Genomic DNA, 14,716 nt, shown 5'->3' with positions numbered 1-14,716 from the left:
AGATAAAATACGTAAAATGATTTTCTAAAAACTTTATAAATATTTTTGGTGTAGTCTTTTCCTCTTCTCTACTAATCAACGTTATTTTTCTTGTTGCAACATATACAAATAGAATTGCTTTCTCAGTAAGGAGCTAGAGACGGGTTTTCTTGCATTTTCATTGGTTTTTTTTGGTCATCAGAGGACAGTGGAGAGTCGCAGTTACTGTGCTTTCATTCTCCTCTTCTCGGGAAGAGCACATAAGCAAGCTGTCAGGATTTCTTTTTAAGGCAAGGACCTCAGTTGAAGAAAAGAGGATTTATTTACACTGTGACTGATATAAGCCCTCTTCTCAGCCTTCGTTAACTTAAACAAAGCCTGAGCTAGGAGGAACAGAGCATGTATCTGCTCTAGCCTCTCCTGTTCCTGCACAGCAGCTATAGGATAGAAGTGCATGGAGTTGACTGCCCTGAGAGGGAGAAGGCCTCTCCAGACAGTAGGATTGTTTTGAAAAAGAAAGGATGAACTGAGAAAATAAATAAAACTGGTAGAAAAGATTGGGCTACTCCCAAATTTTCCACTTTGTCAGCTCCGCTGGTAAAAGTAAATGAAAGTAAAATACTTGGGCAAATTGTAAGGTGGAAGGATTACCTTGTGACCTTTCACTACCACAACCACGTTTTTCTCCACAGTTTTAACTTACTCAGGTGGTAGGCGATGAGAGGGAGTTAGCAGTTGAAATCAAATTTAATTTACTTATTAATTACTTGTTAACCTTTGTGTCCACTAAGTAACAGTGCTGTTGAGAAGACGCTCAACAGCAGTGAGCAACGAGTATGATCTGGAGACCAGAGCAGCAACTGCTAAACTGGATTGAGTGTTATCTGCTGACCTATCTTCCTTTGCCTCTGTCCTTTTCCCTTATTTCTTTGACTCCTCTTTGGGTTAGTTTCCTATTCTGAAATCAAGGGTAATTTGCATTAATATTCTTGCAATGTCAGAGCCTCATTCCATGAGGTTCTTCAACGGAACGCTTTGTGGCAGGTAGCAAATATCAGCATGAAAAGGCTATATCTGGCGTTACACGAATGTCTGGAATATTGTGGCCATTTCTGTCACTATAGGTGCTAAAAATGATAGAGGGTGCGTGCCTGTTGCCAGTGTCGCATGCCGAGTTAGCATCTTACACGTAATATGTTCTGCAAGTTTGTTGCATAGGCCTTTCCAGTCTTTAATTGTGATGTTTTATGACTCGATAGCCATCCGTGTTGGAAAGGGAGCCATCACTGGCAGAGCAATCACTGTCTTTATTTGATATTATTTGTGCTATACATTAGGATGAAGGGTATTTGTTTGGGATTTCTTGCCAGCTGGATCTAGTAGAAGTGTGGACAGCTGTAATACGGTGATGTAAGCATAAGAAACTGATAAGTTGTTTGGTTTGTTATAGCAACTGCGTGAGCTGATCGCTGAGCACAAGCCTCATATAGATAAGATGAACAAAACCGGGCCTCAGTTGCTGGAGCTGAGCCCAGGAGAAGGTTTTTCTATCCAAGAGAAATATGTGGCGGCTGACACCCTTTACAGTAAAATTAAGGAAGATGTCAAAACGCGAGCACTGGCGCTGGATGAAGCCATATCTCAGTGTACCCAGGTATCAGTTTAAGTTTAAAGTATAATTGGATTCATTCAAATGGAAAGATACACAGACACTGTCATCTTGTATGTATATATCAAGACCAAACTCCTGTTTTATCTGGATTTTTCAACCAAATGGTCTGTGAATGTTTATCTCTCTGCTCACGGTATTGATTTTCTATCCGTCAAGGGGTTCTAATTTTATACATTGGTCAGTATTATGCCTCTGCTGCATTTGCAAAATGTTATCTCTTCTCAAGCTATAATTTTGAAGTTGAAAAAGGAACATTTGGGCTAAAAATGTGGAGTTTTATTTTTACCTTATTCTTTTTCCTCTTACTGGTGTGTTACTAGTTGATGTTTCCTTTGCCTGTGGATAACAGTGTTAATCAGTTATGTGTATAACTTGCATATTTTTATATCTAGAAATTGGCAACTTTAGTTATGGCCCTTTACCAGTGGAACTAGTGGGTAGTTTGTCTGTGGCGGTAGTAGTTTATCATTTACTCTTCATTGTAAGCCCACAAGAACTTAATGGCATATGCTTGAACAGTTAATGTGCATTTTACAAATCAACTCTGTAGCAGTATTGTGAACAAAACTAGACTTCACAAAGTGTCATCATAAGCGTAAAATTGAGATCAAATCCATAAAAGGTATGTATTTTAAGTGCATCAGCCTGTGGCATGAGCGTCCATTAGTGTGCTGTTATGTATCAGAACCTAGAGACTTTCGAATTTTGGATTGAACAGCAATTAACCCAAATTGAAATTCTGTCTTTTACTCAACTTCAAATTCAAGAAAGGACTCATTAAAACTGTGGACATGAACCCATACAAAAAACGGAATGTTCTACAGTGTTGTCTTTATGGGAAATTCCTCTTTTTTTTTTTTTCCTGTTCCCTGGAAATTTAGTTCTATATTCTGCTCAGAGCTAAAATACTAAATTAAGAAACAGATCTTAAAGTTCTCATGAAGTCTGCATTCTAAATAATTTTCTTCACAGGTTATTGTACTTACCTCATGTTTCTAGCCATTTTCAACTGAGCTTAAGAACATAAGGAAAAAAAGGTGACATCCGATGTGATCAACCTGTTTTTGAACTGATTATGGGCATTATTATATTATACTTTCAGCCATTCTAAACAGCTACTTTATCCACACCTCTGAAATAAGCCTGATTATGTAGATTTGGTGTTTATCATAAATGCTCAGTCCTCTCCCCATTTGGAGCTGCATATTTGAAAATCAAGTTAGTTATTTAGTATTCCAGCCCCCCCGTTTCGTATGTGATAGACATAAACACAATGTACTGTCTAAGTACAGAAAGCAAGGATAAAAGTGCATTCTTTGGTAGCAGCTAGAATATAACCACATCTTGGGAAATTGCTTAATTACTTGTGAAATACTTTAACATTCATTTCATATACATAAATGTATATGCAGATGCCAAAGAAAAACATTCTTAACTCCCAGAAGGTACTTGTATATAATCTTACTAAGATACATAACTATATATTATCAGGGCTCTGTAGTAGAGTGGATATGTCAGTGTTTGTCTAGACAGTTCTGGAAAAATAATTATTTGGCTCTTCAGATTTTAAATTATATTAAATTGCATGATGTATCAAAGGCAGTATATAAGCCTGAATATGGAGCCTGAATGAGAGGATACAATGACCTACCTTTTCTTCCTTTTAAGGTCTAAAACACCTTGTCTCATTCATTGTAGTAAGACTACAGTGAGGTTCATTCAATGACTGACAAGTTTAAAATGCAATATATATACACCCTAAAATATAGACCTGAATATGGCCAATTTAACTTTCGTCACTTCTGTAAGGTTTTGTTGACCCAATAGATTTTTTCAGAAGCTTTGAATGTGGGAAGGATGCTTATCTTAACGCAGTTCTCTACTTGTGCAGTATTCACACTTCTTCTAACAAAAACACTGAGTCCATACCATTAGTCACACAGTCTGATTTGAAGTGGGTTGTACAGTGGGAAGAAATAATTACATTTGTTTTGCCTATGTTCCTTCGAATGGAAGAGAAGTGGCATTTTTTTCACGTCAGGTAACCCTGCTTCGCTGTGCTCTTTCTAGCACCTTTCCCAAGTTTCATGGCGAGAGCTCTTGGTAGATCCTGGTGGATCATTAGTTTTACCCACAGTTAATTTCCATAATTTGACAGGGACATGATGTTGAGTCATTTGTTGCAATTTGTATAGATCCAAAGGCATATACTAGAGCTTAACTTTGGACCTGTACCAAGGGGTGAACCGTATTGACACAATTGTAGTTGAATATCTAGGCACCTGGACTCAAAGGTGGGTGGACATAACACACACTCTTGTGTGTTTTTAGTTGCAGAAAATAATGTGCCATTACAGTGCTGACCAGCAGCATCTGGGCAGTAGCAGATGTCTTTTTGAATGACCTTATGCCTCAAATTTTAATCTGTGTTTATGTGCAATTTGTTGGTCATGATATGAGAATATTTATGTAGTGTATATTTTTTGGCCTTGTATTTAATAGTAAGGTACATATCTTTCTAAACTGATGAAGTTAGAGAGCTGCGGCTCTCGAAAATACAGTACAAAGTAATCTATTAGTTAGGCAGGACTATATGCAGATAAATGGTACCATATGTAAAGTCTCTTTAGATGGAGTTTCTCAAGAGTAAGCCCAGACTTCAAAGTAAAACTCCATAGCTCTTAAACCTGAGAGGAAGTATCATTTTGCAAGGTCCTCTTTGTAATTGAGGTGTTAGAAGAGAGGAAGAACCACAAGAATGGGTATGGTAACGTAGCTAGAGATGTTCAATATAGTAATTTTTAAGTACCTTTTTCCAAGATAGTTTTGAGATGCAGTTTTTAAATCATTTTCTGCTTCTAACTACTCTACTCCTTCTTTATATCCCTTACCACCTTCTCAGTTCCATGACAAGATAGATCCAACTCTTGAGAGTCTGAAGCGCATAGTTGAACGTCTGAGGCAGCCACCTTCAATCTCAGCAGAAGTTGAGAAGATTAAAGAGCAGATCAGTGAAAACAAGAATGTATCAGTGGATCTGGAAAAGCTTCAGCCAGTGTATGAGACGCTTAAACAGCGAGGGGAGGAAATGATTGCTCGCTCAGAAGGAGCTGATAAGGATGTATCTGCTAAAGGTAGTAAATTGAAGAAAGTTTCATGTAACTGAAATATAGCAAGCTGCAGTATATAAAATTCTTCATTTTTTACTACTAATTTGGGGATTGCGTTCTCCTGGAGAAGCTGCTGAAGGTGTATAAAAGCAAGGCACTAGTTTAATAATTCGTCCTGGATATGATCTCTGTTTTATTTTGAAAGGCTGTATCGATTGTTTCCCCTTAACATTATAAAGAGTCCTGTAAAGAAACAATTTAGTATCTAAACTTTAAAATGTATACATATGACTGTTTCTGTCGTAGAACTATAGAGATACTTATAGCCAAGAACTGTTTGCCAAGGTAGTAAACTAGTTCCTTTGTCGTTTAGCTGTTCAAGATAAACTGGACCAAATGGTCCTCGTTTGGGGAGACATCCAGACCTTGACTGAGGAAAGAGAGGCAAAATTGTTGGATGTAATGGAACTAGCTGAAAAGTTTTGGTGTGATCACATGGCTCTTGTAGCTACTATTAAAGATACTCAGGACTTCATTCGAGAATTGGAGGGACCTGGAGTTGACCCTTCTGTAGTCAAGCAACAGCAAGAAGCTGCAGAGGTCAGTAGAAAGTGTTTGGTTAACTTAAAGTATTTCATTTTCAGTACGCAGAGAAAAGGCAGAATTACTATGAAATACCACAGGAGAATTCTTTTAGAAACCAAGGGGGATAATTATATAGAAATTTACTATAGTGGTTCTGAAAAGGCTGTGGCAAATGATATGTATCAATGCTTAATTGCACTGAGCCATGTAACTTATATCTGTCATTATATTTACATATCTGTTTATAAACATATGTATAATAGGTATGTCACTGGGATTTTTTAAAGTCATACATATTTTAGATTCCCTGAGTAATATGTAACATCTAAATGAAAGACATACAGATGTATATATTATGCTCATGCGCTGAACCTGTAATTATGCTGATAGTTAAAATTTGAAAGTAGAATGATAATCTTTGAAAAAGAAAACATTCTGATTAAAGGAATCTAATTTAAAACTTCCTGTTTTTTTTTTCATCTCATGTACCAGTGGTTTATGATGTCATTTTATAATTCAGACCAATATCAATTGGTTCTACTCTGACACTGCAGAGGGCTGCTTATATTTTAGGCATCCAATTAAAAAAAAAAAAAAGCCAAGGCCTGCAGTGTTCTATCTTAAAAGCAAGATGTATGTAGATTATTAAATTTAGCAGCTTTGGATTTTTTTCTCCTTGTAGGCTGCTAAAGAAGAAATTGATGGACTGCAAGAAGAACTAGAAACAGTTGTGAACCTTGGCTCTGAACTTAGAGCTGCTTGTGGAGAGCCTGACAAACCTATTGTCAACAAGAGTATAGATGAGGTATGGGAAATGGAGATGCTTAAATCTGTTGTTAGGTGCTTGTTCAGCTGAAATTGGTATTCCCTCTTCCCCCAAATATTTTGAAAATCAGAAGAATATGGGAGGGAGGGGCAAAAGTAAGGTGTCCCTGAAGCCTTTGTGTTAAAGTTTGCCTTTCACTTAAATAAATCTTGACTCAGATTAGATTACTATGTACATACAATTTAATTTTATTGATTTATGGATTACAATTTTTGTAAAGGATGATAAAAGCATCCCCCGATTAGTAGAATAGATGGTCAATTGTGCAAAAATAACACTAGAATAAGTTTCAGATAGATATGGTTCGTGTGCCAGGTGAGACATCTTAACTGAGAAAATCCTGTTTGGACGTCTACGCAGTACTGATTTCTTTCATGTTCAGCAATATAAGTTTCTTTTAACCTACCTTCATTATAATGATGCAGCTCTGCAGGATTTCATGATAGTGTTTCGCATATTAACTATAATCCATGTGTTAATAAAAATGCTCAACAATCAGTAGTGAAGTTCTCAGCTTCTGTAATCCAGAACCTTTAGTGTATTCTGACGGAAACTAACTATGCATGGAAGAACAAGAGTTTTAATGTGGAATGAATATGAAATATGTGTAATTTATTGGTGTTATTGACTAGTGAATAATTAGTGAATGCAAGTTGTACTGCAGTAAAATTCTTTTTGGCCTTTGGAGTAAACTGCACTTACTTACAATTACAGCTGAATTCTGCCTGGGATGCCTTAAACAAAACATGGAAAGAACGGGTAGACAAGCTTGCGGAAGCTATGCAGGCAGCTGTTCAGTACCAAGATGGACTGCAGGTAAGATGGTATGATATACCTAACCCGATTCTGAGTTAGCATGATTTAATGCTGTTTGTATTAAATAAAAAAGGAAAGACAAGAAAAGTCATGTGATTGGGTAGGTGACAGGTAATGCATCATTCTGATTGTAGGAACTATTTTCTTAAGCAGCCATACATTCTCTCTCTCTCTCTCTCTCTCTCTCTCTCTCTCTCTCTCTCTTTTTTTTGCATTACACAGTAACTGTATTAGTTTGCTTTCTTTATGTAATTGTTCACATATTGCAGTATGTTTAGATTCCAAATTAAAGTCTCATTGTTTAATGATGAGAGCAATACCACACAAATGCATGGTAATTCTGCTCGCGTGTTTTTGTGATGTTCGTACTGGTCCATATACTCACTGCTGCCGTTTGGTTGGGGTACAGGACAAGGTCAAATCACTTTAATTTTATTCTAGCATTTCCAGAAGTCTATTAAGTAAATAAATTTGAATATTTGAAGCAAAAAAAAAAAAGTATTAATAAACTGTTTCTGGACCACTATACTAATTTATAGTGCAATTTATCCAATCCTAGTACTTTAGAAGATTATTCAGATTTTTAAATCCATAGGTAAATTGTCCAGCAGGTTTTTAAGATATCTTTTTCATTATATGTGTTGTATACTTGTGTGCGTATTCTTCATAGCTTTGTCTGGACGATATGTCTTATATCATCTGTCAATGAATGTTTGGAAGATTGAAACATTTGAAAACATTTCAAAACATGATCAAATATGGCAGATTTTTTTTTTTTTGCTTTACTCAGTGGGATTATTGTCTTTCTTGAGTCTTTAAATCTTTAAAACTTACAATTTCAATTTCACATGGCACTGACACAAGCTGCTGGTGTATTCTGTGAAGATCAAGTAGCAAAACATTCCTTAATAATAATACATTGTGCCTGTTTTCCAGGATACCTCACTATATCTTTTTCTCTAAATGCTTTTATGCTCCTACTGTACAGAGGTTGATTGTAGGGTTACAATAGGAAGATTGCTGTAGGTTTAAATGCTTTCCATTTCCTTTGGTTATGCGTTGGATATTGTGCAAGCTTAATATGTTGTGCAAGAACAGTATTTAAATGCCTTCTTATGCTCATTTCAGTAAACAATATGCAAAGTATTACAAGCAGATTCTTAACTGCACAGCAGCTGCCTTGTCCTGTTGAGCTTGTTGGGGGTAGTTTTCCTTTTCTCTGGAAACTTATGTAGCAGTAGGCAGCTCTGTCAAGCACTCCTGCTTTGTGAATGATGGCTAAAAGGCAGGGAGGAAAGGGCCTAGCAGAAGTACTTTCTCCTATGCAATTCCCTGGATTGTTGTAGCAGTTAGTAAGCTGTAAGTAGAGTACCCTTGAGGTTGTTCTGCACTGTATCAGGAACAAAACAAGTACTTGAACAGTCTCAGAAATGAGGAAACTTAATTTGTTGTTTAAAGCTGTAACTGCATTATCCTACTGAGATGCAGTCTAGCTCAGTTATGGTCCTTCACTACCTAATAAATACCGATGGGGTCATGTTCTGTGTTCCTTACACAGCTAACATTGCCCTGCAATGGAAGTTTGCTTTGTTGATGATATGCAGTTAATCATCATTTAAAGTGTGATATCATTCAGCTACTGCCTTTCATCTTGGCTCTGAGAGACTATGAAATGGAGAGTTTGTTCTGTATTTACTTTTTAGGGTATTCAAGAAGTAAAGTGCTACTCAGCATGAATAGTACTGGCAGAATATTGCTGCTAACGAAAGCTCAGTTTTTCAGCACATATGTTCTTGTAACTATTGCATGGAATACTTAAGTGTAGTCAGTACTTGATCCCTTGTGTCATCAGGATTTTAGCTTTCATTGAAAAAAGCTCTTTTCTTTCAAAGCAGGTAGCAATGTTGTTCTCTGGAGTGAAAAAAATTCTGATGCTTTACATAATATAGCTTTAAAAAATGATACTATTTCTCTCTGCTCACACTTGAATTTCATATTGTGACTTTCAGGCAATATTTGACTGGGTAGACATTGCTGGCAGCAAGTTAGCATCTATGTCCCCAGTTGGAACAGATCTGGAGACAGTGAAGCAGCAAACTGAGGAACTTAAGGTATGAACTAGCTGTGTGTTTCATTTATATTTTTCATTTTTCTGTATTTCCTGTGTTGTTCAGTATTTTTCTGTGTTTTTCAAGAGTTAAAGCAATTTTCATTTTCAATTTTTAGTAAAAAGAATCTATGTGAAAATTTCCAGTTATGTTTCATTGCAACCTTATCATTTTAAAATGTATGGCTGAAGTCTTTGGCATTGATTTTGGTAAGATTGCATTTTATTCTGTGGATATGTACTGATAGCTGAAAAATAGTTGTCATAGCATTTCTTCTATTTCAAAGGTGATAAGATTACGAAGAGGATTCTTTTGTCATGACTTTCATATTTTCTTGTATCCAGCATTTGCAGCTTCCTTGAGGCACTAGGAAAATGCCCCCAAACCTTTTCACTTCTGCCACTATAGGTTTTACCTAAATGCTCGGAAGGGTCATGTATGTCATTCCCAATATATCTAGTAAGCTGTACATCAAAATCTCAGGCTAACTTAGAAACCTCTATCTCAGGCTAACTTAGAAACCTCTCCGTACGGATCTTTGACGTGGTACGCTCCTGACGCTGGCAGGCTATTATACATATTTTAAATAAAAATTTTAAATTAAAATTTTAAATAAAAACCAGGGATCACTGTAATGATCAAGTGGAAGTCCTTGGTTTTCGTTCTGACTTGTATGATGTTTTTTGGCTCTGGGCAGGTTGTTTAATCTATCTTATCTGTTTTATGATGCAACTTCATATGAATCAAAGTACTATATTACCACAACCACAAAAGCTAGAAAGTACTCAGGATATGTTCTGCCTTTGTTACAAACCAGAAAGATCATTGGAGAATACTCTTGTGCATCTTCCTTTAACATCCTCAGTTCACAGTTAGCAATATCTGATGGAATAGCAAGACGTTATTGCATATTTTCAGTTAGCTGAGATTGTCTGGATTATCAGTGCCTTGCGTGCATTTTGACCCAGGAAATATATTTATATGGCACTAATATTAAAGAAAAGAAACACTCAAACTTATGAAAGCTGACAGTGATACATTAGCATTGTAAACATTGCTATACTGAGCTATATTCAAAATGATCATTACATGTGGTATGTTTATTTGTATTCTTTTTATATTTATCATAGCAATTTAAGACAGAAGCTTATCAGCAGCAGATAGAAATGGAACGACTGAACCACCAGGCAGAACTATTGCTGAAGAAGGTAACAGAGGAAAGTGACAGGCACACTGTTCAAGACCCTCTCTCAGAGCTCAAATTGATGTGGGACAGCCTAGAAGAAAAAATTATCAATAGACAGGTAAATAAACTTAAAGGTGGGGGCTTTATTCATGACTTAGATTTTCAAGAAAAGCTTTTTTAGTGCATGCTGTATGCATCATCTTATATATTTAGTCTTTTTTGTTTTGGAGATTACAGAACTATATGTAATAAAATCGGAATTTCACCATTTACTGAGTTCTTTCATGATTTTTAAACCTGTGGCAGTATTTTTGTGTCACTTCCTCAATCAGCAGTGTCACATCAAGTCATTATTTCATGTTGGTTTTTTGATAACATCTCAATTGGCAGTTAAACACATGTTTATATGTGCAAAACCAAAATCAACTGCTGAATCGAACACTTTCTCTTAAAAACTTTAATATTAAACTATGTAGCGCTCTTTCCAAAACACTCAGTTATCAAAGCAAAACAGAGATATTTAAAGATGCAGTGCTTTGAAGTGTGTTTCTTTCTAAATTGACTCATTTCATTGCGGAGAAAAAGTTTTTAAAAGTTCATGCACCAAGTTGCATTTATGTTAAAATTATATTCTAAATGATTAAAATTAACACCATATCTCAGCTGAGAGAACCTTCAAACTTTATTCTGGTTATGGGATTTGTAATGGTCAGGAATTTAAGCCTGGATTGTAGATCTTTACAATGGAAGTGCTTAATCAGCTCTAACTATAGAGGCGGTTTCTTGTGTTACTGTTTCTCTCTGTTTTTTAATGCTATCAGATGCCTGAACCCCACTCGGTGAATGCAGGGACTGGTGGTTATTTAAGCCAATTCAACAGCATCATGAAGCCGTTTTATTGTTAATTTTATTTTATTTTCACTATAGCACAAGCTTGAAGGTGCCTTGCTAGCTTTGGGGCAGTTCCAGCATGCTCTGGATGAGTTACTGACGTGGCTGACACATACAGAAGATTTGCTGAATGAACAGAAACCTGTGGGTGGAGACCCCAAGGCTATTGAAATTGAACTTGCCAAACATCATGTATGTAATTATACTGAATATTAACTGAAATGTTCTTTTGATGTTTATCTTTGTGATGAGTGTTGTTGTAAAACTTGATAGTTGATAAATAATTATTTGTTGAGATTTCCAAGGTGCAGATTATGGCTGAAATGCAGGCTTGAAAGTGAATAACTAGTATCTTTCCTCTTGCTCCTCCATATGCCTTCCTTCCTTGCATATACCAAGCAACTGGCATAGGTTTTATGGAAAAAGAGCAGCTCACCCTAGTCTCCACCTTCATTCACCTTCATTTGACCCAGGAAACTCTAAAGTCGTCATACCTGCTACTCTCCCTGAAGCAATAAACTCCTTGATTAGTTCTTTTTGGGCCAAGGCTTACAAAATGCACTTAAACCTTTAAACAGCTGTGCTTGTTTCTTGCTTCTCAGAGAAAAAGCAATGTGTTCTGAAATCTGCAAAATTGTATCTCAGCTGTGACCAATGAAAACAGAGGATGCTGCTCTGAAACTCCCAGCAAACTTTAGGGATAACCCTGCCTTCATCTTTATATGTCTTTGTAAATTACAATGTAAGTTTAATCTTTTTTTATTTTTAATGGCTAGTGTGCCTTTGGAGCCCTTGGAAGAATCCTTCCATTTTTCCTTTATTTTGAAGAATTATCTCCCAGGAGGGAGAAACCTTCTCTACCTGTTTATGTGGCTCAGTGAGGTTCATGATTAGGTAGCTTTTGGTAGGGCTGGAGATTTCATACTAACCTCATAAATCCTCTCCTTTTCTTCAAATCTGCCATTTAAATTTTGCCTTGCATATCATGTGAAAAGGATTCTTGTTCAGAGTTTTTTCTGGATTTAGAGAGGATAGACTGACATTGACAGTATAAAGATAATTTAGGCATTTTGTTCTCTATGTTAATGCAGTTTTACAGCTTCTGTACAGCTTCTGGAGCCTTTTGTGTGTTCAGTTGGAACGTGGGCAGAGTGAAATATATACATGCCCTTTGTGACTACCTTTAGAAACACACCTTTACAAAAAAAAAAAACAAACAAAAAAAACCTACTAACCCAACTTCCACTCTGTGAAATTCATACGTTCTCAGTGAATGGAAGTGTTTTACTACCGAAGAACATTCAGACATCGTTGATTACTTCATCCACCTTGGGTGCTGAAGGAGTTCAGCAAACACATGAACCAGTCTACTTCCTTTTCAAAAAACAGAGTTTAGAGGTTAGAAAGTTCACACAGTAGCACTTCCTGTGGTAGCCTGGAAAAACATCCATCTCTTGAATAACTTTGGAAAGAATAGACCTTGTTCTTAGTGAGCCTCAGCAGGAAGGAAGGAATAAGATGCATCTGCTTTTGTGAATGTCTCTTTATTCAGCTGGGAGAATAAAATAACATATTTTTAGTGCTTAGCTTAGAAGAAATAATGCAAATGTGGTGCACTTTCTGTATACGAGGACTACCTGCAACTCCCTATTTAGTCAAACACTCTGTATATTTTATTTAAAAGTTCCTTTGTAGTTAGCTTTAAATTTTCTTTTTCCATATGCTAGCATTTTGAGAGAAATGAGTTAGAACCACACCTCTTGGAAGAGAGCAGTCATAAAGTTGAATTTTTCAGATAGGGTTTATCATCCCTTCTTAACCATTTTACAAGTACTCTTTTTCTGTCCTCTGTATCTGGTATTTTAAAGCCTTTTCTTAATCTTTTTGAAATCTTCCTGAACACAGCATCCTTTTCCCAAATGTACTTATTGCTCGTTATGATTTTACTGTGGTTCATGGTAATGGGTTTTTAACGAGCTAGGAGGGGGTCTTAGGGTGTTAGTTTTACAATCGTTCTCCAGCTCTTAGGACAGTTGAAGTGTCCTACTAGCCTAACATAACGTGAAACCAGTTGTAGACCTGAAATAAATGAAAAGGCATCACAGCGGTCAGACTGCTGTAAATACAGCAAGCACATATTCTTCTTGTTCCTCCCTCTCTTCTCCTCTTACCCTACTGCTCCGTGAGCAATCAGAAATAGTGTATATAACACTGTTTTCACACCTTACTCTCTAAATAAAAGTGCTGTTAAAGAAAAGTATGTAAGTTGAGTGAAGTGATACTGGATATCTCAGACATGATTCTTCACTAGCAGTACCAGAAACCTTTCATAATTTTGCGTTGTTGCTGAGGCATAAAAATGAAATATATCATTCTGAGTGTAACTGCTTTTGGTTGAAGGGAGATTAATTAATTCCACTTTAATTGCTAATACTCGTGCTACTTTTAAACGTTTGCCTTGTCATAGGCTTAGAAGTATCTCAGTTAGCGTAGTTGCCTTCATTCAATAACTTACCAACATAATCAGTCATACATGTTGTGTTCCAATTGTAGGTGCTGCAAAATGATGTTTTAGCTCATCAGTCCACAGTGGAAGCAGTAAAGAAAGCAGGAAATGACCTGATGGAATCAAGTGCTGTTGAAGAAGCAAGTAATTTACGGAGCAAGTTGGAACTTCTGAATCAGCGCTGGCAAAACGTGTTGAAAAAAACAGAACAAAGGAAACAGCAGCTGGACAGTGCCTTGATCCAGGTGAACAGGAAATGATCAAATAAACAGACAACTCAGAAAAAGGGCCTTTTAACATGAAATACCTAGATACATGTATCAGAAGTTGGCCTAAATCAAAAACCGTAATGCAGACACTCCTGAATTCGGAGAAAGTTTTGATCCAGCTGCATCTTCCACAGCTGGGCACTATCTTTTATAGTGCTGAATCAAGACTTCCGATTTTGGCTTATGCATTTCAGAAGGCTGAAATTTCTGTATAGATATACTATTCAGTGAGAACATTGATCTCTCGGTTGCTCATTTAGCCTTCTTTCATGGGTTCCATGTCTTTTGTTGTTATCCTTTATATTGAATGCAGCAAGTTTAAATTTTGGTTTGGAATTTCCTTTGATTATTGTAGATATCTGATTGATTCCGTTGGCAGTATACTTCTGCATCTGAGCTAATATTAGAATGGAAAACATTTAAGTATGCTCTAAAATGATATCGTGTAATTTAGGCCCAAGGTTTCCATGGTGAAGTTGAAGATATGCAGCAATGGCTGACAGACACTGAACGTCAGCTGTTGGCATCAAAACCTGTTGGAGGCTTACCAGAAACAGCAAGAGAGCAGCTTAATACCCATATGGTAAGTATCAGGGTTAGAATGCTTTGTAAATTGCATTTCAGGGCTAACTATCTTTCATGAGTGTTTATGGTAAATACAGAGCATGGTCTATATATCACAATGTCTGTACAGTATCTTAAAACATTTTACTGGCCTTCAAACCAGGACCGTTATTTGCAGTGTTGCAAAAGTAGTAATTTGGGAGA

At 36.5% G+C, this 14,716-nt stretch overlaps 1 protein-coding gene across 28 annotated transcripts in view; it reads left to right on the top strand.

Moving 5' to 3' along the window:
• LOC104151956 (dystonin) overlaps positions 1 to 14,716 on the top strand; it is a 309,066-nt gene that overhangs the window by 256,607 nt on the left and 37,743 nt on the right. For all 28 annotated transcript variants that reach the window (XM_068937429.1, XM_068937427.1, XM_068937406.1 and 25 more), the window contains 10 exons: positions 1,430 to 1,633; positions 4,554 to 4,785; positions 5,135 to 5,361; positions 6,029 to 6,151; positions 6,887 to 6,988; positions 8,998 to 9,099; positions 10,227 to 10,400; positions 11,210 to 11,365; positions 13,727 to 13,924; positions 14,403 to 14,531. In XM_068937429.1, the coding sequence (XP_068793530.1) occupies positions 1,430 to 1,633; positions 4,554 to 4,785; positions 5,135 to 5,361; positions 6,029 to 6,151; positions 6,887 to 6,988; positions 8,998 to 9,099; positions 10,227 to 10,400; positions 11,210 to 11,365; positions 13,727 to 13,924; positions 14,403 to 14,531 (1,647 nt within the window). The remainder of the gene's footprint in view (positions 1 to 1,429; positions 1,634 to 4,553; positions 4,786 to 5,134; positions 5,362 to 6,028; positions 6,152 to 6,886; positions 6,989 to 8,997; positions 9,100 to 10,226; positions 10,401 to 11,209; positions 11,366 to 13,726; positions 13,925 to 14,402; positions 14,532 to 14,716) is intronic.

This window comes from Struthio camelus, chromosome 3, assembly GCF_040807025.1.
Source record: "Struthio camelus isolate bStrCam1 chromosome 3, bStrCam1.hap1, whole genome shotgun sequence".
NCBI classification, from domain to species: domain Eukaryota; kingdom Metazoa; phylum Chordata; class Aves; order Struthioniformes; family Struthionidae; genus Struthio; species Struthio camelus.
This window is presented reverse-complemented; position numbering and strand designations above follow the sequence as displayed.